Source organism: Vulpes lagopus, chromosome 20, assembly GCF_018345385.1.
Source record: "Vulpes lagopus strain Blue_001 chromosome 20, ASM1834538v1, whole genome shotgun sequence".
In the NCBI taxonomy this organism is placed as follows: domain Eukaryota; kingdom Metazoa; phylum Chordata; class Mammalia; order Carnivora; family Canidae; genus Vulpes; species Vulpes lagopus.
Genome location: NC_054843.1, coordinates 28189153 through 28212391, shown reverse-complemented (window position 1 = coordinate 28212391; position 23239 = coordinate 28189153). Strand labels below are relative to the sequence as shown.

The window sequence follows — 23239 nt, the reverse complement described above, 5'->3', positions numbered from 1 at the left end:
AAATAAATCTTAAAAAAAAAAAAAGAATTCTTTAATGGTCGTGGGCTCCGGGCCTCACCTATATTCCAAGACTTCATCACCCTGCAGCCATCCTCAAAAAGCCTGGCTTCAGTCACAGACGTTGCTAAACCCTTAGTAGTGTTCCTCTGTGGAGGCTCTTTTCTCAAAGTCTACAGATGCCTTCCAGGGCCCACCTAAAACTTCGTGTCCGTTTTCAAAGACTCTTCTAGGACGCGCTTCCTAGGTAAATACCCTTTAACTCTAGGACTCTACTTCACATCCACACCCATGCATGCATGGATTTTTTTTTTTTTTACAAAGTACTTCATACAGAACATAAACCCAAACTCCTAAGGATTTACGCATTCACTCTTTGCAAACAAACCTTCCCCTATTAGCCTGCAAGCTCCAGTACTGCAGCTAGTAAACCTTAAAAGCATCTCTACAGACATTTTATTGAAAATGTTGATTGAATAACTCCAAAGTCAATTAATAGTGCTGTGGCTAGGGAGATGGAAGGCACCCCACGAGAAGAAGGGCAAAGCCCGGAACGCGGTGACCTTCCCACGTCCCTCGCTGTCCTAGGGGGTCGCCGCGGGGACCCGAACTGTGGCCGGGCGTGGCCCAGGGGCGCGGGGGCGTGGCCTCACGGCTTCGCCCCGCCCCCGGCGCGCGCGCTCACGTCGCCGGCCCCGCTCCCCCGGTCCGAGCGGCGCAGAGAAGCGACGAGAGGGGGCGCGGTCTGGAGGCCTCCTCCATCCTTGGCGGAGACCGGAGGGATGTTCCCGCCTCAGGAGGAGGCCGACAGGACGGTGTTTGTGGGGAATTTAGAGGCCCGAGTTCGGGAAGAGATTCTTTACGAGCTGTTCCTTCAGGTATCGTGGGCGGGGGGCGGCGGACGAGCGGGGAGCGTCGAGCCGGAAGCGCAGCCCGCGGGGCGGGGCGGGGCGCGGCGCACCTGGACCGTCCGGAGTCCGGCCCCTTCCTCCCTCCCCCCGCATTCCGGGCCTAGGTTTATCATTTAGTTCCGTCGGGGCACGCCTGCCCTAGGTGAGCGGCTGGTGGTGAAGTGATGTAATATGCGCCCCATCCCCGTGCGCACTGTGAGCCCGGGGGGGGGGGGGGAGCGCCGTCGTGGCTCCCCTCAGCCCCTAGCCCTGAGTGAGGGCTTCGCGGAGGCTCCCTGGGCCTTGGGTGTCTCCTGCAAAACAGAAGGCAGCCCTGTCACTGCCCTCCTTCAGGTAACTAGCGCGCTCACGCCTTGCATCCAGCCGGCTGATTGTATAGACTGTAAAGCGTTGCCCCGTACGTCACTTGTCCCCACCCCACCCCCAAGCCCATGGGCCATTCCTGTGGTGGGCGTCTTTGCTCCAGTGTAAGTGCGATTTAATGGTTCAGACAGCCACATCATGACCAGGACCAGCTGGTTCCCTGGGCAGTTCCCTGTGTTTCATACCAAGAGGACCTTTTGGAAACTTTTCGAGACTCCGGACCGCCATGAGTAAGCCTCCTGTCTCCGGTAAACGCTCAGCTTTGTATACACCAAGGTGTCCCTTCGGAAGCGGTGGACTCCTCCAGCCATTCATCTAACCGTTACGTGGCAAACCCGAAGTGAGATGCTGAACATAAAATTTTTCTAAGTTTTTTTTTTAATTTTTATTTATTTATGATAGAGAGAGAGAGAGAGAGAGGCAGAGACACAGGCAGAGGGAGAAGCAGGCTCCATGCACCGGGAGCCCGACGTGGGATTCGATCCCGGGTCTCCAGGATCGCGCCCTGGGCCAAAGGCAGGCGCCAAACCGCTGGGCCACCCAGGGATCCCTGAACATAATGTTTAAGGGGTAGTGCTTGGTCTTTCTAAAAGGGGGAATTTAAAATTATCACGATTTAGAATGATCTAAAAAGAGAGGTCTATGTAATAATAGTGAAGTTGTGTGGGACTATGAACTCTAGTAATGTCAGCGATGTGACTTTGGGCAAGTAAATGAATACCTCAGGACTGCAGTTTCTTTAAATGCCAAGTGGTACTAATAGCATCTATCGTATGATGTGGTGTGAAGATTAGATAAATGAACGCAGGTAAAACAGAATTGAGCTTGGCGTTTCTAAGTGTTTGCTGCTGCTACTGTTAATACTCATAGTGGCACTATTGCGAATACTGATCTCAAGAGAGCAATAAGGAATGACTTCCCCCCCCTATCAGAATACTGGCAAGTTCCAAGGGAGACCACAGCAAAGCGAAATTTCTAGGACTGAGTGAGAGTACCGGTGGTGGAAGTGTTCTTTACATAGTTTTTGAAAGACCTTAACGTTGTTTCAGTCTTATGTTACAGATACACACAATTTGAGAAAGAGAATCCCCCACAGTTCCCTCTCCTGGACATAAAACTATTATTTGAAAAATACTGTTAATTTTAAGGCTTTTATGCTTGCTTTTCTAATTTGCCATCTTTTTTTTTTTTTTTTTTAAGATTTTATTTATTTATTCATGACAGGCACAGAGAGAGAAGGAGAGAGACACAGGCAGAGGGAGAAGCAGGCTCCATGCAGGGAGCCCGACATGGCACTCCATCGTGGGTCTCCAGGATCAGGCCCTGGGCTAAAGGCAGCGCTAAACTGCTAAGCCACCAGGGCTGCCCCTAATTTGCCTTTTTTTTTTTTAACTTGCCCTTTTTAATCTGCTCTGATAGTTGTCTCTCCTAGAGTTATTTCCCCCAATATCATTTGAAACTTATCACTCTAACACCAAAAAAATGTAAAGAAAAAAAAGAGGAAAGCAGAAAGAAGAAAAAACTTTATAGTTCTTTTTCCCCTGAAGGTTTCTCTCATGGTTGAACCTCCAAAAACAGAGGGAAACTGGTGAGGAGCTTGGGGATAGACATCCAGGCCCCAAGACCTTACTTACATTATTTCTAGTCAGTAAGAATTGGATTGATACCAGTTGCATGGATCTACAAGATACATAGGTAGATAGATAGATGTTATATATATATATAATACATATATGTATAATCTCTCTTTTTTCTTAAAGATTTTATTTATTCATGAGAGACAGAGACATAGGCAGAGGGAGAAAGAAGCAGGCTCCATGCAGGACTCAGATGCAGGACTTGATCCTAGGAGTCCGGGATCACATCCTGAGCCGAAGGCAGACGCTCAACCACTGAACCACCCAGGTGTCCCAAAATCTTCTCATTTTTTAAATAATTTCTACCTAAAGAAAATGTTCATTTTTTAATAGATCAGGCAACCAAGCATATGTTTTTATTTTTGCCTAGATCCTTCTGTATTCTGGAAGGATTTGCTAAAGTGAGGTGTCCTTTAGAAAGGCTTTTTAAAACACCTGAACTTGGTCTTCAAAAAAGACTAAAAGATGATGAGATTGTTACTGCAAACAAGTCTTGTTGAAATTTTTATTTTTAGAAATGCCTTGGTATGGGACGCCTGGGTGGCTCAGCAGTTTAGCGCCTGCCTTCGGCTCAGGGCGTTGATCCTGGAGTCCCAGGATCGAATCCTACTCTGGGCTCCCTGCATGGAGCCTGCTTCTCCCTTTGCCTGGGTCTCTGCCTCTCTCTCTCTCTCTCTCTCTCTCTCTCTCTTGTGCTGTATCTCTCATAAATAAATAAATACAATCTTTAAAAAAAAAAAAAAATAAATGCTTTGGTATGTCTTCAGATTTCTGAAATTCAAAACATATTCAAAGCATATTCTGTTTGTGATTTCATACATTTAATAGAACAGTACTGATTAAAATTAGTTTTATTGTGTATATTTATCCTTTTACTAGTTTCTTTTAAATTTCTGATTATCCCTTGGAAGTGAGAAAATCAGGTTCAATATCTTTGTACTTTTGACTAAGAAATACTGAAGTACAGATTTGAAGGAGAAAGATGATGAATTCAGTTTCAAATGTGTTGAGTTTGAAGAACAGTCACACAGGGGTATCTTAGGAGGCATGAGTGTAAAAAATAGTTGTCTTGAGGAAGTGGTCCTTGAAGCCAGAAGGAAGAATGAGCTAGTCCCTGGGAAAGCAGAAAATGAAAAAAGATTGAATCTTCAGAGTATCATTTTAAAGATGACAGTGATACAGGAGAGTTTGGTTCTTGTCTCACAGAGTCAAAGAATGGATCTTGTGGACAAAGGAGAGTGGGTAAAGCGATAGAAGTTTATTAAGCAGAGATACAGAGAAAGCTCTCAGAAGGGAGAGGGGTCCCGACAGCATTGCCACTGAGGGCTTTTTGGCAGGCCTTTTATTGGGAACCTAACCAGGGAACCCAAGGCCTTTAGATGTCTTTGTGCTGTCTCAAGTGATTGACATATGGCTGTTTTGGGGTCTGGTGAATCTCTGGGATTGTCTGGTAACCATTAGAGAGGGATACTACATAACATTTTGGAGCTAGGGAGCCTGGGTATATTTTTTTTTCCCCTGTTTTTACTGTCTTACCTCTGTTTTCTTGGGATGGGTAGGGTAGGAGCCTGACTCTGGACCATTCAGTGTCCTTGGGATTTATGGGAGCCTGACTTTGGGCCTTTCCCGTCTCTTTCCCTGCCTAGCCCCATCTGTCTCTAACTTATTCCTACATCAATAGTTAACATTTTTCTTTAGAATAAAAACTACTTTTAATTTATTTATACAACTCTACAAAGAAAAGTAATCATTAAAGTAAACGATTGAAAAGTATGAGCCATTCTCCATTAAAGCTTAGTTTATAATTCTTTGTGAGTGCCTTCTGTAATCATTATGGGGGGGGGGATACAATTTTTTTAGTTGTAATTAACACTTTTTTACAATATTTGACTCAGAGTTTTTTGTTTTTTCTTTTTAAGATTTTATTTATTCATGAGAGACACAGAGAGAGAGAGGCAGAGACACAGGCAGAGGGAGAAGCAGACTCCATGCAGGGAAGCCCCATGTGGGATTCAATTCCAGGTCTCCAGGATCAGGCCCTTGGCTGAAGGCAGTGCTAAACCGTTCAGCCACCTGGGCTGCCCTGACTCAGGTTTTTACTCTCTTTTGCAAATTATAGGTTATATTATCAATACAACCTGAATATTTTCAATTTTTTGTTTTATTCCTTTACTAGTACACAGTGGAATAATATTCTCCCATTGTTGAATTTAGAACCTTTCTAATTTTTCACTCCTATAAATAATATACCTACTTAAAGTCATAAACATAATAAAATATTTTTCCTTTGGGAATATTTACCAAATGGGATTATTAGATCAAAACACATGATAAATTAATTTCTCTTATAAAAATTTTTAACTTTGACAGGAAAAAATTAGGCCGTGATACAGTATAACAGTTTTTTAGGCTCAAATCAACATCAGATTTGTCACTAAAGTTTATTTTTGGGGATCCCTGGGTGGCGCAGCGGTTTGGCGCCTGCCTTTGGCCCAGGGCGCGATCCTGGAGACCCCGGATCGAATCCCACATCAGGCCCCTGGTGCATGGAGCCTGCTTCTTCCTCCGCCTGTGTCTCTGCCTCTCTCTCTCTCTCTCTCTGTGACTATCATAAATAAAAAATAAATAAATAAATAAAGTTTATTTTTGAGTTATAGTTAATACGTATGGAAACAAGGTAGTATTTTATTCTTAGATTTAAATGCTCTCAAAATTGTTTTTGTTAAGCTTAACTGGAGGGTAACATATCTTTTCTTTTAAGATTTGGAACTATTACCTAAAATTTTCTGTAGTTAACACCATGAATATTTCCTTGATGAGTCAAAAAATACCAGAAAGTGTAATGAAATATGATATTTGCTGTTAGGAAAATGCATCATTCTCATAGCTACATAAAGCAATTATTGTTAACAGATTTTTCTTAAGTCTGAAGTTGATATACTTGATTTATCTGAATGTAAAAAAAAAATCTTTAGATTTATGAGAAAATAATTTTTAAGTTTCTTATAGGCTGGGCCATTAACCAAAGTGACTATATGCAAAGACAGAGAAGGAAAACCGAAGACTTTTGGATTTGTCTGCTTTAAACATCCTGAATCGGTGTCTTATGCCATAGCTTTGCTGAATGGAATTCGTTTATATGGAAGACCAATTAATGTACAGTATCGATTTGGTAAGTCTTGCCACTGATTAATCTTCTGAGTGTGTTTTGTTAATGGTGCTGTTCTCAGAGGTGTGAACATTGTGTTTTCCATATAATGTAAGACCAAAAAAGTGTTCCTGTCATCTCTATTAAATTTTCTCAAAATGCAAGTAGACATTTGTAATGTTATATTATCAATTAGTATTGCTAATCCTATAGCAATATAATATTTTAATATAGTATTAAAATTTAAAATGTCCTATCTTAGTACCGCAGCCAGCAAGTAGTTATAATAGTTGCTCTTGGATGTTTTAAGCAAATATAAATGAATTGCGGAATTGTATATAAATACAATTCTAGCGTTTTATACATCAAGGCTATTTGCTAATCTTTTTGTCATTGCTAATGTGTTGTATCAAATACCTGCTATTTAGAAGATGGAGTGAGTGCCTTAGCCATTCTCCTGGGAACACCGTGTTCTACATACTGCCCTGGATTTAAGCCCCTGCAAGAGCAGCTAACTAAAAGCAGCTGCAGAGGGACCCTCAGTAACTGTAGAGGAAAGCTTCCAGGCATGAATGACCTCAAATGCCTTCTCCTACACACCTGCCAAAAACTGATGAGATACCAGAGGACATTGTCCTAGTACTCTGCCCTTTTCATATTATGAGAGGCTGATAGAAGTGATGCTTATGGTTATGGTCCAGTGCTTGTGATGCTTATGTTGCTTCCCTCCCCTAAATGATTCAAGCTTATTGATTTATCCCTTGTTTTTTTTCTTTTTCCTCTCATTATACAAAAAACTATAAGAAAGCAATACCTCATTGAAAAGGAAAAGGGTTTCTCCTTGTGTTTCTTTTATTTACTTTTTTAATGTCTTTGCAAAGGTAATTGGCTATATCATGCTTTCAAGTACTGTTTAGTTAACTCACACAGACTGGTGCAATGGGCCAGGATGTACTACGTTCTGATGCATCCCAGCCAACTGCTAAGCATCCCCTGTGTAAAGTCGCATCCACTTTTGCCAGTGTAGTTTAGAGAACTCATGCATTCCACACAAGATGCAGATAACATTGATTTTTATCATTGTTAGTCTGTAGAAGAACACAACATCATGTGTCTTATGGTCTTATGTCAATATCATTCGTCTGTACAGCCATCACTTTGGCCAAACTTGGTTTATAATTTAGTCATTTGTATTAGTGTAAACAATCTGTAAATATCACTTGTGAGATCAGAGATATATGTGAATATATCTTTGCATTTTATATGACTAAGGAATTTTAACCAATACTATATCCTTTAGGGTTTGGAGTGTTTTATGGTTTAACATTAGAACTCAAAAAAAATTGTGCCATTAAGTAATCTGTTATTGTTTCTTCTGTAGGGAGCTCTCGCTCTTCTGAACCAGCTAACCAAAGTTTTGAGAACTGTATTAAGATAAATTCACACAGCTACAGGTAATTAAAGATATTTTTTCAAAAAAGTAAAGCAAATAACTATGTTCTTATTACAAAAAATAGTTTTTATATATTCTGAACTATTGTAAAACCTTACTATTTAGACATGGGATTAAAATTAGGCAATTCACTTTTTTTCTGAAACAATGAAAAGTGACAAAATATTTTGATTTAAAGTTCAGTTTTAATATTTTCAGTAGTAGGGTGGGAGAGATTTATATTTCTAGTGTTCTTTATGGTTTACCTTGTGCTCTTCATAGATGTTAAATCACTTGAGCATCCAAGGTGTCATTGTGATGGATCATAGAGATGCTATTATCCATATCTTATACTTGAATAAACAAAGATGCAAAGTTAACTAATTTTCAGGGTCATAAAGATGAAAAAGTGATAGTTGCTAGGCTTCAAATTAAGCCTTCTGACATTAAGCCATTGTGCTATTTATTGTACTACTCTTTAGAACTTCTTTATGGTAATTTTCCATATATTCTAAAATTTTATATTGGCTCATTTCTTGATGGTATAGCAGCCTCTAAGGACACTGTCAGGCAAACTATCCCAGAGGTCATGGAACAGAAAGGCTCTGAAACAGAATTGAAATGTTCAAATCACACCATTTATTAAACTAATTTAGAAGAAACAGTGAAAAGCAACAAGAAAGATCCTGAATAGGTTAGCACACTTAGAATTGGGTACAAGTGGGCCAGAGGACCAGGATGCTGTGTTCTGGTTACGCTAATACTTGTGTGCCATGTCTCTGCCACATCAGCCTTCCTCACTGCTAGTGTGGTTATGAAGGCTAGATTTGAGGTTTAATAAGGGTATTCATTCAGGTGGAAATTTCTTGGAGTTAATCTCACTCCCTTGCTCTCTCAAAGAGACTTATGGGCAATACTCCTGACCACAGAAGTAACTTCCTGGTTAGTCTGCCAGATGCACCCAGATTTTATTTTTTGAGACAGATCAAACACAAGAAGAGCAAGCCAAGGGTGACATGATGAGGACTTGGTGTTTCTTTACCTTTTTTTGTCTCTAAGTAACACTCTTACATATTCCATCATATTAGTTATTGAATCTATCTGTGGCATGTCTGATAGGATACTAACTGTTGGGCTGGCGAGACTGGGGACCTCAAAATGGCATCCTCCCGATACCGCCGCCTTGCCGCCCCACCCCCATCTTCCCGCCAATGCCGCCTTGCTGCCCTACCGTAATTTAGCTTCCAAAGACCTGTAACCTTTGCCCTAACTGGAATGTCGCCCAGCTCCCATCTTCCTGAAAACTCCTTATAAACCCCCGCTGCGGTTTGCCTGGGTGCAAGTTCCCGGACTTGGACTCGAGCCTCTCTGGGTCACGGAACCTTGCCCGGGAGCGCTCCCCATTAAAGCACTCTCGAACCTACTGCCTGGCTCTGTCTTTAATTTTCTCCACCCATCATTAAAAAAAAAAAAAAAAAACCTAACACTAACTTATTTACTATGTATATTCAATATATATTATAAATTATGCCTGTATCTCCCAAGTGATTTGCTTAATTCTATCCCTAACAGTTTCTTTTTTTTTTTTTTTTTTTTAAGATTTTTTTTTTTATTTTTATTTATTTATGATAGTCACAGAGAGAGAGAGAGAGGCAGAGACACAGGCAGAGGGAGAAGCAGGCTCCATGCACCGGGAACCCGACGTGGGATTCGATCCCGGGTCTCCAGGATCGCGCCCTGGGCCAAAGGCAGGCACCAAACCGCTGCGCCACCCAGGGATCCCTGTCCCTAACAGTTTCATCAGTGTCCCAGAAACTACTAGCTTACTTAGAGGTTATTACAAACATTTTATCCATCTTCTTTGTTTTTGTCCTCCGCAGCAGAACCGAATATTCTCATGTAGACTAACAGTAACCTAAAATATCTCTCTGAGGCATAAGAGAGTGTCTCCAAGGACTGGCAATTGCACAGACTTATCTATTGGAGAAGTACTGCAAAACCGCTAAGCCACCAGGGCTGCCAAAATTACCTGAATTTAAATCTTGCTTCTGCCACTTTCTTAATGGTATGACCTTGGACAAGTAATTTCACCACACTATAGCCTATCTCTAAAACAAGGATAATACCTTGAAGATTTTTTTTAAGATTTTATTTATTTATTCATAAGAGACAGAGAAAGGCAGAGACCTAGGCAGAGGGAGAAGCAGGCTCCCTGTGAGGAGCCTGATGCGGGACTGGATCCCAGGATCCCCGGAATCATGTCCTAAGCCAAAGGCAGACATATGCTCAACCACTGAGCCACCCAGGTGCCCCAATACCTTGAAGATTCTTATGAGAATCAAATTTTATAATACATTCAATATATTTAAAATACTGGGCACATAGGAGGTATTCAGTAATACTTTCAGCCAATATTACCAAAAAGGAGGGCATGATTTACCACGTTGATGGGAGACATACTATAGACTCATGAATTGAGCCATATATATGAGAGCCTCTTCTCTTTTACTAGTGAGGAAACAAACCTCATTTTTCTCAGGAATTAGGAAGAAACCATCTGTTTGACAGAGGTAGAAAAATAAGCACTATAAGATGTCATAACTCTTATTCTATACTTATGTTTGACAAACTAAATCATCACAAATTCTAGGGTAGAAAATCAGAATTATTGTATATTCCATAGTACTACATTTCATTGGTAGTACTTTATTTTCTAGTATTTTTTATATTATAAAGGATGAATGAGAATAGGTTATGGTGTCCCAGAAGCAAGGTGCAGAGAAAAATGGTGTACATGTTGTATCTTTAGTCTTTCATGGGTCTTTCTTGGAAAAGGATTTTTTATGCTTTTATTGCCTTTATGCCTTCTGTTTTTATTTTTTATTTATTTTATTTATTTATTTTTTTATGCCTTCTGTTTTTAATAAATGGTTCCTATATTAGTTTGCTAGGGATACTGTAACATAATCACAGAGAGGTACTTAAGCCATAGAAATGTGTTGTCTCACAGTTCTGGAGGCTAAAAGTCCAAGGTCAAGATGTCCATAGAGTCCATTCCATCTGAAGGCTATGAGGAAGAATGTTCTGAGTCTCTGCCTTAGTGTTTCCTGGTTATTTGGTAGTCTTGATATTCCTTGGCTTGTAGATACATCACCCAGATCTCTGCTTTCATCTTCATACGATGTTTTTCTGTGTATACCAGTCTTTAAATTTCCGCTTTTTATGAAGATAACAGCCCTATCAGATTAGTGGCTCATCCTACACCAGTATGACCCCCTTAACTAATTACATCTCCAACAACCTGGTTCCAAATAAGGTCACATTCTGAAGTGTTGGGGGTTAGGACTTCAACTTAGAAATTTTGGAGTGATACAGATAAGCTCATAACTCTTGCCGATTTACGTGTGATTCATCTCTAGATGAATGCCCTAAGATTCACAATGGAAAGATAATGGTTTTAGAGAATCTGCAGCTATTTTCATAATGGTGCTAGTCTCACTAGTTCTGCTTCTGAAGTCATATCTGCCCCACTCTATAATTTCTTTGCACTTTTTGTTTCTTTACTGTCACTTACTCTACACACACCTCTCTGGTCTCCTCCAAACTTGTCTCCAAATTAGACGGTTAATATTTTTCCCCTTCTTCTCCCTGAAAAATCTTTCATCCTTCACATTCTTACTTCCTACATACTTCTTAACCCCATTGGTACATGGAAGGTGCCCTTTTAAAGGTTATCAGGAACCTTCTGAAAAATAATTCAGTAGCGTCAGTACTTATTCAGTTTACTCTTTTATAACAACAGATACTAATTCCTTTTTCTTCCTTAGTGAAATTTACTCTTCCACTGGTTTTGTTTTGTTTTTCTTCCACTGGTTTTTGCGATGCTACTCTCACCACTCATAAATGGAATCTCCTATCCATCTGACGGTTCCCTGTTGTTCACCTGCCCTCATCTTTGCCTCTACCTGCCTGTTTCACCCTTTCCCACAGCACACCTCCTTTCCCTAAGGATTAGTAGTATTCACATTAAAATTGTGGAATGCTGTGGAGCAAGTAGGCAAGTGAAGGCTAGCTACAGAATCTAACTAGTAATTGTGGCCTGAATTTATTAAACATCTTCATAGAAGCAAATATTACACTTATAAATGAAACTTGAGCTCACCACAGTTTTTAAATTAGAGATTTTTGTTATCTTAATTCATGTGTGAAACAAATCTGCAAACATGACTTTATGGTAACATTAGCAGTCCATTTAGGAGCATAATTTTTATAGTTAAATAGTGAAGATACCTTCAACAATAAATTAAGGAAAATTTTTACATCTGTAGAAAAGTGAATGTGCCCTTTGTGATTACTAATGACTTGGCTTTGCTCTCTTCATATCTAAGTGTCTTTTTCTTTATATACATATAACATTGTTTAACATTTTCCTGTCAGAAAGTCAGATATGACTCTAAATATTGAGATTTCAATATGTAGCAATTAATAAGACTTAAAATACTACTTATATCACTATATTATCAGCATAATATCTGATTATTTGTGTGTATGTGTTTAATCTTAACTGAGGTGTCTTAAAGAGGTTTGTAATTATAAGGAGGTTTTTCCTTTTTTTTTTTTTTTTTTTTTTAAGGAAAAAGGGCATTTGTTTGTAGGGATTTTAACTTTTTATTAATTTTTCTTTTACCTACCCAAAGAAATGAAGAAGTTGTGGGCAGAACTTCCTTTCCCATGCAGTTCTTTCCAATAAATACTGCAGCTTTACCTCAAGGATATTTTTTCTTTCAGAAGATGGTAAGTTTGATATGCCTTTGGTTCAATATATAATATGATACAGACTGTGATGGAACTGTGGTTCTCAAATCTAAGCCTGAGGTGAAGGCAGAAGCTGCCCTGAGCACTGTCCCCCCAGTGGCAGGCAGTCTGCTCTAACACAGTCCTCTTCAATCGCACACCTAGTATTTTAGCAAGTGTGTCAACACAAAAGGGGTAGATGGTAATGATGCTGCACCATGGTCCAAATAAAATGTAAGTAGAGAGTCCTCATTTAAATTTAAATTTAATTTAATTTGGATTCTGAGTGGTAAATTACATTATTTCCAAAGACTCTCAGAAATAGGTTCTGGGCTAGAAATCATAATTATAGTCACAATAAGTTAAAGGGGAACTTTAGGAAAAAAAATTTTTTTCCAACTCCTCATTTTATACGTAATAAATTGAGGTCCAGGGTTGTTAATCAATAGGCCCAACGTAATACAGTTGTTAGTGACAGATGTGGGACTATAATACAGGTATTGTGATTCAGGGTGTGATTGCTGTAAACATCCAACATATATGTGAGCTTCAGATTTCTCAAATAGCCATTTTCATTTTGTAAACATAAGGAATGGAGAATTTAACTTTTGGGAAAATTTTTTCTTAGTTATAATGAGATATTTAAAAACAACCAGTTCTTATCCAAAACTGTCATTATCCTTCTTCCCAGCATTTTTAGCCATAGAAGAGATGAGAAAAACACTTACACACATACACATGCACAGAAGTTCATGATGTCTCTGAATCTTTAGTCTACTTTGAATAGTTAGAAATTTGAGTTAAAAGCAAGAGAGGATCTCTCTATCTTAATTGTTGATAAACATGCTACATACCCTAGTGTGGCCATTAGCCACATGTGAAACTAAGGAGCTGAGTTCTTAGTCTTATTTAATTTTAACTTTTATTAAAATTTAAAAGCAGATAACTTGGTTCAGTTATTAGAATATTTTTAAGAATATTTGCAAGAACTTGAGTATGTGAATCTACTTTTTCAGATGTAAATTTTTGGTAATCTAAATTCAGATCCAGTGTTTTCAGTGAAAATGTAGCATCCAAATTGAGATGTGCTATAAGTATAAATGCACATCAAATTTCAAAGACTTAGCATGGAAACGGGAAAGTAAAATATCTCATTAATTTTTTACCTGTTAATTATTTACATGTTGAAATGACAATATTTGGGATATTTGGAGGTAAATAAAATACGTCATTAATAGCATCTATTTCTTTTCTATTTCTGTATCGCAGCTACTAGAAGATATGAAACTGTGTTATTGGATTATATTGTATTACATTTCTGTAAGGCAGCATCTGTATTGTAGTAAGTTGTACACGACCTTATAGGAAACTATCACAATTCTGTTGAGAAAAGTCACTGTCCTAACAGGTGGTTTAGTTGGCTTGTAGTTATTTGTATAATGTTTGTAAACTGTTAACTTTTTCTGTAACATTTTGAGCTTGTTTTGGTAATGATTGACTTTTTTCCGCAGCAGTGGCCTGCGTATAATCCAGCCCTCCAGCTTCCTTACTATGAGATGGCAGCATCACTTCCTAATAGCACAGCTGCGTCGTCTTCGCTTAATTGTGTTCCAGATCTGGAGGCTGGACCCAGCTCTTATGAACGGACTCACCAACAACCCAGTGACCCTGATCTTTATCAAACAAATAAACGAAAGCGGCAAAAACAAACCAGTGACAGTGATAGTAGCACAGAAAACAAGAGAGGAAATGAATATAGCCAAAAGTTCCGAAAGTGTAAGAAAAAGAAAAGATTTTAGCCTTATGTTCAAGTGAAATTTGTCTGCCCTGATCTTCATTTTCTTTAAAAAAAAAAAAAAAAACCTGTATTCTTCTAAATGACCAACTTTGTGGCTTTCTTGTGTTTTTTGAAATATGTAATTATCTAATTTGCTGGTTTTATGTGAAATGACAGAAATTTATAAATAATATGATATAGTACTTTTTGTAAAGGTATTTTTGACACATTGTCAACAAGAAATACACTCTGAGTTGTTATATTTTAGTATGGATTATGAAATTACATGGAATTATCAATCAGAAGTCACTTACTGAGCGCTTATGATAAGGTACCATGCTCTCCTAGACTGTTGCCTGTCTGGAGTGGTGGATTTTCTGAATGAAGCTAGTGTAACTATTTAGGAGTTACATGTTCCTAACAAAGACAAAAAACCAGGCTTTAGTTTCCTTTGTGAATAACATTTTATTTTTTATGTCCAAATGTGTTTTTTCTGAGCCTTATTTTCCTACAGGTTTATCTCATAGAATGAGGATATGTGACAGTGATACCAAAGGAAAGATGATTATCATGGGACTAGTTTTTAGGTCCTTCTCTTTTTATATGATGTATATCAATAGGAATACCTGCCTCTTCACTTCTTGCTTAATTGTATGAAAATTAGTTGGCTATGACGGTATTTATTATCCACCTCTTTTGCCAGCTGGGTTTGAGATAGTATATCTGACATACTTAAATCTTGATAATGAACAATAAATAGAATGGTATTTCATTAATATATGATATTTAATATTTATTATCAAATCAGGTTTCCTATTTTGGTTCATTTATTTTTAGAAGACAGAATACATGTAAAGTTAGTGGTTTATTTGGACATTTTGTTAACTTTGTAGTTCATCATAAGCTAAAATGATGAAAGTATTTGTTTACTAAAGCTAATTAAAAGAATCCTGCAACTTCATTGGGAGGTACCCACCCACTTCAGTAGAAAAAGCTATGCTTAGATAATTCCTCTGCAGTTTGCATGGCACTTTATAGATCTTTATTTAAAATAATAAAGATATTTTTTATCAAAATGAATTTAACTTTTGATTATAAATACACAATGCAGTAGAGTTTTAAATACAAATAATCCATTTCCACCTGATGAACATGAAGAATTAATTACTGCTTGATACAGCTTGATCCAAATATACTGTGTGTTCCTGAATATTCCTTTTTTTACCTTCACATTTTTGCAATTTAAAAACATTAACTTCACCTCAGCCTTTTCTTCAATTCTTTTTTTTTTTTTTTTGTAAGATCTTATTTATTTATTTGATAGAAAGAGTGTGTGTGCACAAGCAGGGGTAGTGGCAGGCAGAAGGAGAAGCAAGCCCCCTCGGAGCAGGGAGCCTGAAGTGGGTCTCTGTCCCAGGACTCTGGATCATGACCTGAGCTGAAGGCAGACACTTAACTGACTGAGCCACTCAGGAGCCCCCTGCTTTTTTTTTAATTCTTATACCTATAGTTCACCTTAGCCCTACATTATTTGATAACGATCAGCATTATAGAAAACATGTACATAAGAAATGTCTCTTAGCGTTTTTTTTTTTTTTAAGATTTTATTTATTTATTCATGAGACACGGGGAGAGAGAGAGAGAGAGAGGCAGAGACAGACAGAGGGAGAAGCAGGCTCCATGCAGGGAGCCGGACATGGGACTCAATCCCAGGTCTCCAGGATCATGCCCTGGGCCAAAGGCAGCGCTAAACCACTGAGCCACCGGAGCTGCCCAGTTTTTGTGATATTTGTAAAAATTCCCTTGAAACACTGTTACATGAACTGAAATCTTAGAACTGCAAGTAAGTCTTGCAATTTCTTCCAACACAGGCAGGAATTACCCTGATACCAACTTTAAAAACCCAATTTGAACCAACCAGAAGGCAAATACACCTATTTGCCCTTGCTGTCTCATTGTTAAAAAATAAACAACTTTCTTTAAAATGTTACTATAATCCTATATAATTTTAAATTATCAATTTTCCCAATACTATTTGAGTTAAAAATTATATAAATTATTTGCCATAGAGGGTTTTATTTTACCGGTTTTAATTCTCCATTCTCAAAATCTATTTTATGTGTGTACACGTCCTGTTGCAAATGCTAGAAGAAGCCTGTAATTGGAGAAAAAAGTTATCTTTTATTCTCATATTCACTAATTTTTTTAAATGAATTTTCATAATGCATCAGGCAGTGGCAAAACCATTGAGAAAAATTACTTAGAATTAAAGTTGGTCAAAAAATGTGTGCAAGAAAATATACCCTTGAAATTTTTCCTGAAATTATGCATCCTGAGCTATGGTTTCAAATAGCTATGTGTAGCTAATAAGATGGTTGTCACCTTTGAAATCTTAGCATTAGATGCAATTATTAGATTAGCAATAACTAATTTATGATAACGTGACAAAGTTCTGATGTAATGTTGGTTTTTTTGTTCAGAGTGTAATGAAAGAAAAAGTTATGAATTATGACACTTTCTTTAGCACTGTGCAGGTGCAGGAACATTGTACATTTGAGTAGTCAACCTCTTCCTTTGTGCAGCTAAATAAACTGTTGGGGAATTAGAGTTTCATCTCTTGCCAACACAGTACTTCTGAAACTGTCCCCAGACTGTCCTCCAGGTGCCGACTGAACACTCCCTCCTGAATGTCTCATTAGCAATACAAACTCAGTGCTTTCAGGATTACCCCAATTTTTGCCTCGCGCAATATTTTCTTCTGTGGCCAGTGTTGGACTGGTTGCTGGAAGGTTAGAACGATTGTTGACCGCACTTTGGTGACTTAGCAGAGAACTGTTTCAGTGTCTTGGACCATGTGCCTACTTCAACAATAATAAAGCACTTTGGTGTTAGGCGGTTAAGGAAATGAACATTAGCCTGTTATTGGGACTAAGAGCAGAATGCAAAGATAAAGGTCATACCAGTTACTCAGCCCCATCTCTATTTAAATATGTTTAAGAGCTGGGCAGACTGCTCAGGGTGGGTGTGGCTAGCGACAGATGTCGACAGATTTTTTTTTTTTTTTCTAGTGTTTGGTAGCCGGAGGATGCAGGAATTGGATCTTGATTTTATGGAAGAAGGAAGCTGGGGTTTTGAAGATGCTGTGTCACTTGACAAAGTCATACAGCAGGTGTGTGGTTCCGGTAAAAAAAAAAAAAAATCCTGGCACACGATCTTACTAGTTATCTCTGTGTGTGTATGAGAGAGATGGATTTGTGTGTCTGTGATCAGGGTAGAGTGAGCGGCAGGGGCTGAAGCCTCAAAGCAATTAAAAACCAAACCAAACTAGCTGCCTCTGGGTGGATGGCCTGGCTGTTTAGTTCCCCATCTTCCTTGTCCCTAGGGAGAAAGGCTTGGTGGATAGGGTTGGCTTTTAGAATACCATCTGGGAGAACTGATGGAACATCAACTGAACTGTTCAGGCCTGTAGTCAAAGCTCAGTTTTAAGTGTCCATATTCTACCTCTATTATCCATTTCTATATCTATTTCATCCTGGTAAAGCTAGTTACATCAGAATTAGGAGCCTCTCATTCATTTATTTCCCATTAAGAAATGTGAATTACTAGCCTGGGTTTGATTTTGGGTAAAGGAGCACTAATCTATAAATCTTTATAGAAATTATATTTCAATGTGGAAAGTTCAGAGAACATTATTTATTTATTATTTATTTTTAAGATTTTATTTACTTATTCATGAGAAACAGAGAGAGAGGCAGAGACAGAAGCAGGATCCAGGTAAGGAGCCCGATATGGGATTCTGGACTACAGGATCCCGCCCTGAGCTGAAGGCAGACGCTCAACCACTGAGCCCCCCGGGGCGTCTCAGAGGACATCTTTTTAACAAAGGATGATGTCTGCTTCTATGCTTCAAGCCTGAGGAAGTTCAGTGAGCACAACTTTTCCAGTTTGCACTTAGTGGTATTTGCTGAAGTTCTTAGCGATGATGTTACAGCACCAGAATGGGTTCTGCAGGGTCACATGGTACCCCAACTGTGGATTAAGTTTATTAGCAGTCATGCCTAACCTGCAAAAATTACTTCATGGGCCTGCAGAACTGCCTTAGCAGGTGAGATCAAGTAATCTATTATCTGATTCCCAGTAAAATTTCCTTTCAAGTTTCCAACACCATCTTGTTATAGCATCAACAGGTTTTATAAGGATTAAGAAATATAGGGCCACTTGCATTTTAATTGGAAACCCTAACCAGTATGTAAGGATAGACTCTCACATTTTTCCTGTGTTACAAAGTCTAGGAATGATTGACACCCAACAAGTTTACATAATATTATCTATTGCAAGGAACCTGGATCTAGCAATAATTGTTTCAACTACTTGACCTTGTTTGGGGATAATAAATAAAAACATGATTTAAATGAATGCTGTTGATCAGCCCAACACACTATTTGAATCCTAATAATTATTGTCTTTGCTTCTATTTCTATATGAGAAAAGTAGTGATAACCTGGATAGGAAAATAACTCAGCCCAGCTGCTTGCCCCAGGCTAACAACAAATCTTCATTGATTTTATCCCACCTCCAAATTAATCACAAGGGAAACATTGCAGACTCTCCTGCATGCCAATCAAAACCCTGGGAGTTATTCTAGAATGACAGTTCCCTTCACTTCATTTCTAAGTGGTCATTAACTCCTCATTTGTGACCCTGTTCAGGTTCTTTTCATTTCCTGCTTGGAGTATTCATTAAAGCAAATCAATCAAAAAGGAATGATTATCATTCCAAACAGATTTTGGTGCTGAGGCAACAGACCTCACTGGAAAAGTTTGATCCCTTCATTCAAGGAATTTATGTTTTTTTGGCATTGATGGACAGTTAGAAAAGTGATTTCAGGATGGTGCTACAACATAATAGAGGCAAACACAGAATGCAGTAATGGAAGGGCGTGAGAGTCTCCATTCCTCAAGAAAATCCTGGGAGGAAGAAAGGCAATCTCCTGAATACACAGGGGAAAAAAAGGAGGACACCTAGTAGTCTAACAATTTTCTATCCTGACTCTCAACAGTTCTCACGTTTTTAGCCCTGCTCTTCCACCTGTCTTTGGAAGACTCCAAGTTTTAAACCTGTACAAGTAAAATGACTTAGGACACCTGAGTGACTCAGTGGTTGAGCGCCTGCCTTTGGCCCAGGGCACGATCCTGGAGACCCGGGATCGAGTCCCACATTGGGCTCCCTGCATGGAGCCTGCTTCTCCCTCTGCCTGTGTCTCTGCCTCTCTCTCTCTCTCTCTCTCTCTCTTTCATGAATAAATAAAATCTTAAAAAAAAAAAAAAAGTAAAATGACTTGCCTCTTGTCAGTATCACCCCAACCTCTTGAGGATACAGGAACTTGGGTTATGGTGACATATATTTTTAAATCATGTTTTTATGGAACTGTCTAGTGGAAAGATAATAATTAAGATAAATAACATATGAAGTGAGATGTTAATAACTGATAGCTGCTGAGGAAGAATATATTTATTTAAGGGCAATGTTCAGGGATTAAAAACTCAAAGCAGGAGGGAAAGTAAGCCATGTGGATATCTGAGGGAAGAAGTCCAGACAGAGGGAACAGCAGATGCAAAGGCCCCAAGGAGGAAGCATTCTAGGGAAGAAAGAGAAGGAAGCTAATATGGTAGAGGAAGTTGATCACAAGAAAAAATGTGAGGGGGGCATCTGGATGGCTCAGTGGTTGAGCATCTGCCTTTGGTTCAGGTCAGGATCGTGGGATCCTGGAATTGGGTCCCACATCAAGCTCCTTGCGGGAAGCCTGCTTCTCTGTCTGCTTGTGTCTCTGCCTCTCTCTCTGTCTCATGAATAAAAATGAAATTTAAGAAAGAAAAGAATGTGAGCAGAAGATAACGGGAACTTTGTAAAACAACCCTGTTGTAACATTGTAACTACTCTGACTTCTATTCTTAATGGGGATGTCTTGTGGATGGGGTGGGGGAGTGAGGGCCCTCACAAGGCCAGACCTATCAAGACTATCAAAGTTATCCAGTCAAGAAAAGATGTTTGTGTAGATCAAAACAGTAGCAATAGAAGTGGTCAGAACTCTAGGTGTCCTTTAAAGATAAAGCTGACAAATCACAAAAGATAGAGGAGATAACTGATGGACAGCAAGAAGAGATAACTTATTCAAGTTTCTTGCTGTGAAAGAAAGAAGATAAATAGGACCATAACTCAAAGAAGATATGTGATTAAGAGAGATTTTTGTTGAGTTGGTTAGTTTTCTTAAAGATCTAGAGAATGTCTAAAATTGTGTTATTATCTCTTTTCCCAATCTCTTCTGCTTAAATAGTTCTTTTTCTTTCCTTTTTTAACCTTACTCTTGTTTTAAGCAACTTTTTGGAGGAAAAGGAGATCAAACTGTGTAGCCTCAGTATGTTGGATTTTTTTAAAAAGTTCTATTTGCTGATTTTTAAAATCCTCTTTTATCTTAAGAAAGTTTGCTCTCTGTTATATAATATTTAAATAATTTCCAGTTTATTTTTTGTGTTTTCTTGCCAGAGCAGATCTTAATTTTTACATAGTTAATATAATGTTTTCTTTTAGAAACAATGTATTATGTTTTCTTTTAGAATTTTGCCAAATTCAATTTAACATATAAATCTTAGGTCATGGAGTGCTTTGTTAGGATGTGAAGAGAAAATCTTTAGATTTTTGTACAACATAAGCAATTTGAGTTTCTTTCTGAATGCTTGCCTGAAGGTTTTTTATTTTATTAAAATGGCAATTGTGTTCCTATGTTAGGTAATCCTGTAGAGGATACAGTCCTGAGGGAAGAAGTGAATACTCCCACAGACTGAATTTATTGCTCCCACCCATTGTAATTGGGTGTGAAACAGAAATTAAGTTGAAGAGACACCAGCCTTCTACAAAGAATAAACAGTGCAGTCAGCAAAAGGCTCAAATAAAGTACATTTCATTTCCACCCGAGGTGACATTAAACTTGAATTTAGAACAATGAGAGGTATTTTTTTTTTAATTTTATTTATTTATGATGGTCACAGAGAGAGAGAGAGAGAGAGAGAGAGAGAGGCAGAGACACAGGCAGAGGGAGAAGCAGGCTCCATGCACCGGGAGCCCGACGTGGGATTCGATCCCGGGTCTCCAGGATCGTGCCCTGGGCCAAAGGCAGGCGCTAAACCGCTGTGCCACCCAGGGATCCCCAATGAGAGGTATTTTGATAAATCCTGAATGAGGAGTTTATTTCTCAGCAAATGAGCCATTTAGAGGTAGGAAAATGACAAAAGAATCAGAATATAGCAAATAAAATTAGAGGAATTTAAGGAACTAAAGTAAGATACAGTTGATAGCATTTAGAAACTTGAAAGTCTTTTTTGTTTTGTTTTTTTAAGATTTTATTTATTCATTCATAGAGACACACAGAGAGAATGAGAGGCAGAGACACAGGCAGAGGGAGAAGCAGGCTCCATGCAGGGAGCCCAACATGGGACTCGATCCAGGGTCTCCAGGATCACACCCTGGGCTGCAGGCGGTGCTAAACCGCTGTGCCACCAGGGCTGCCCTAGAAACTTAAAAGTCGACTAGAATTTAAGTCAGGGGAATCTTAATATGACACACTTGAAAACAGCCTAGGAAATTTGTCAGCTGTCATAAAAAAAATTGAAGAAAATTGTTGAATGAACCTCTAAGGAAAGTAAATTGTCAGCTGTTATACAAGGAGCAGGATTTTCTGAAAATAACTGACATACCTACTTTGACCAGGAGCTAACCAAAATAAGGGTTTCCTGCTGCCCTTCCAGGCAGAAGGGTTAAACTCAAGGTCAGTTTCCTAGGGAACAAGTGGCTTCCTCCCACCTCCCCCACTCCCACAAGGGCCACTGCAACTTCCCAGCATCTTCAAGCTCTTCCTCCTCCTCCGAGGATTTATTCTACTTAAGTCAGTGTCTCCCCCTCCTCTGCAATGGCACACAAAGTCAGCTTCTCTGAGGGAATAGTGGGAGGATGACGAACAGTGCCTTCTCTTGTCTTGCTCTAGGTTTATTTTGTTGTTGTTTTTAATCGTATTTATTTGAGAAAGAGACAGAGAAGGAGCGGTGGGGAGGGACAGAGGGGGAGAGAGAAAATCAGACAACCTGCTGCCCTGGAAGCCCGGACCCATGCAGGACTCCATCCCAGGACCCCAGGGTCATGACCTGAGTCAAAGACAGATGCCCAACTGACTGAGCCACCCAGGCACCCTTGCTCTATGTTTCAATGGAATCTCCTCAATGGGACTGGTCAGAAATGGTCAGAAATTCACAGAGTCCTATTGCAAGACACTTGGTGACTCCAAAGCCACCCAACTAACAGATCTCAATCTATAAGTTATTTTTTGAAACCAAGGACACAAAAATTAAGAAAATGGATCTCTTTTCCAAACTGTCAGGTTAGAAGATGTTTTCCTTTACAAAGGGATTTGAGCCACATCATGGGAAGAAGTGGTATATGTTCAGGATGGAGAGCTTTAACTCTTTTTTTTTTAAAGATTGATCTATTCATGATAGACACACAGAGAGAGACAGAGACACAAGAGGAGGGAGAAGCAGGCTCCATGCCAGGAGCCCGACACAGGACTCAATCCTGGGACTCTAGGATTGTGCCCTGGGCCAAAGGCAGGCGCTAAACCGCTGAGCCACCCAGGGATCCCCAGGATGGAGAGCTTTAATTACCAAGCTGGATAGCGTTAGGAGGAAAACAGTCCCTTACCAGCTCAGGTGTAAGTAGTCTGGGGCCTGAAAATTAAATTGACAAAGGTTAATTAATTTTTTTGAATTATTTGTCTAAATTAATGACTTTGAGAAAAGTTTAGTTCACATGGCTGTGGGAGTATGGTATAAGGACCAGCTTTTCAAATTGCAATGGGCAATGGTTTATATATCAGTTTAACGAATGAGGGTGGTGGTGGGCTAGGGCTTCAGTGGGAAAGTATGAAAGGTTCTGTTGTTTATACATGTTTACATAAATTTTCATCCAGGTGCAGATGGTCAGTCTTCTTCCTGGCTTGAAGCTCCCCTCCAAGAGGTATTTACGGCAGCTGGACTCTCATTTACCAGGGCTAAGGATCAATCTTCTCTCAAACAGGAAACCCCTTCCGAGGAGGATTTATTCTGCTTAAGTCAGCAAAGGGAAGTTAGATAC

The 23239-nt window shown here is 39.1% G+C and overlaps 1 protein-coding gene across 5 annotated transcripts; it reads left to right on the top strand.

Annotated features, from left to right (window-relative positions):
• The first annotated feature begins 698 nt into the window (after positions 1 to 698).
• Positions 699 to 23239, top strand: RBM11 (RNA binding motif protein 11). 5 transcript variants are annotated; one of them, XM_041734738.1, is made up of 7 exons: positions 699 to 875; positions 5918 to 6080; positions 7438 to 7510; positions 12186 to 12282; positions 13794 to 14058; positions 17128 to 17228; positions 23076 to 23239. In XM_041734738.1, exons 1-7 carry the CDS (start codon positions 780 to 782, stop codon positions 23214 to 23216), a joined length of 936 nt encoding a protein of 311 aa, XP_041590672.1. In that variant the 5' UTR covers positions 699 to 779; the 3' UTR covers positions 23217 to 23239. The 5 variants fall into 5 exon arrangements, with proteins under 5 accessions (XP_041590672.1, XP_041590674.1, XP_041590671.1 ...); XM_041734737.1 differs by lacking the exon at positions 699 to 875 and adding an exon at positions 910 to 1241 and having other exon boundaries at positions 13797 to 14058; XM_041734736.1 differs by lacking the exon at positions 699 to 875 and adding an exon at positions 910 to 1241.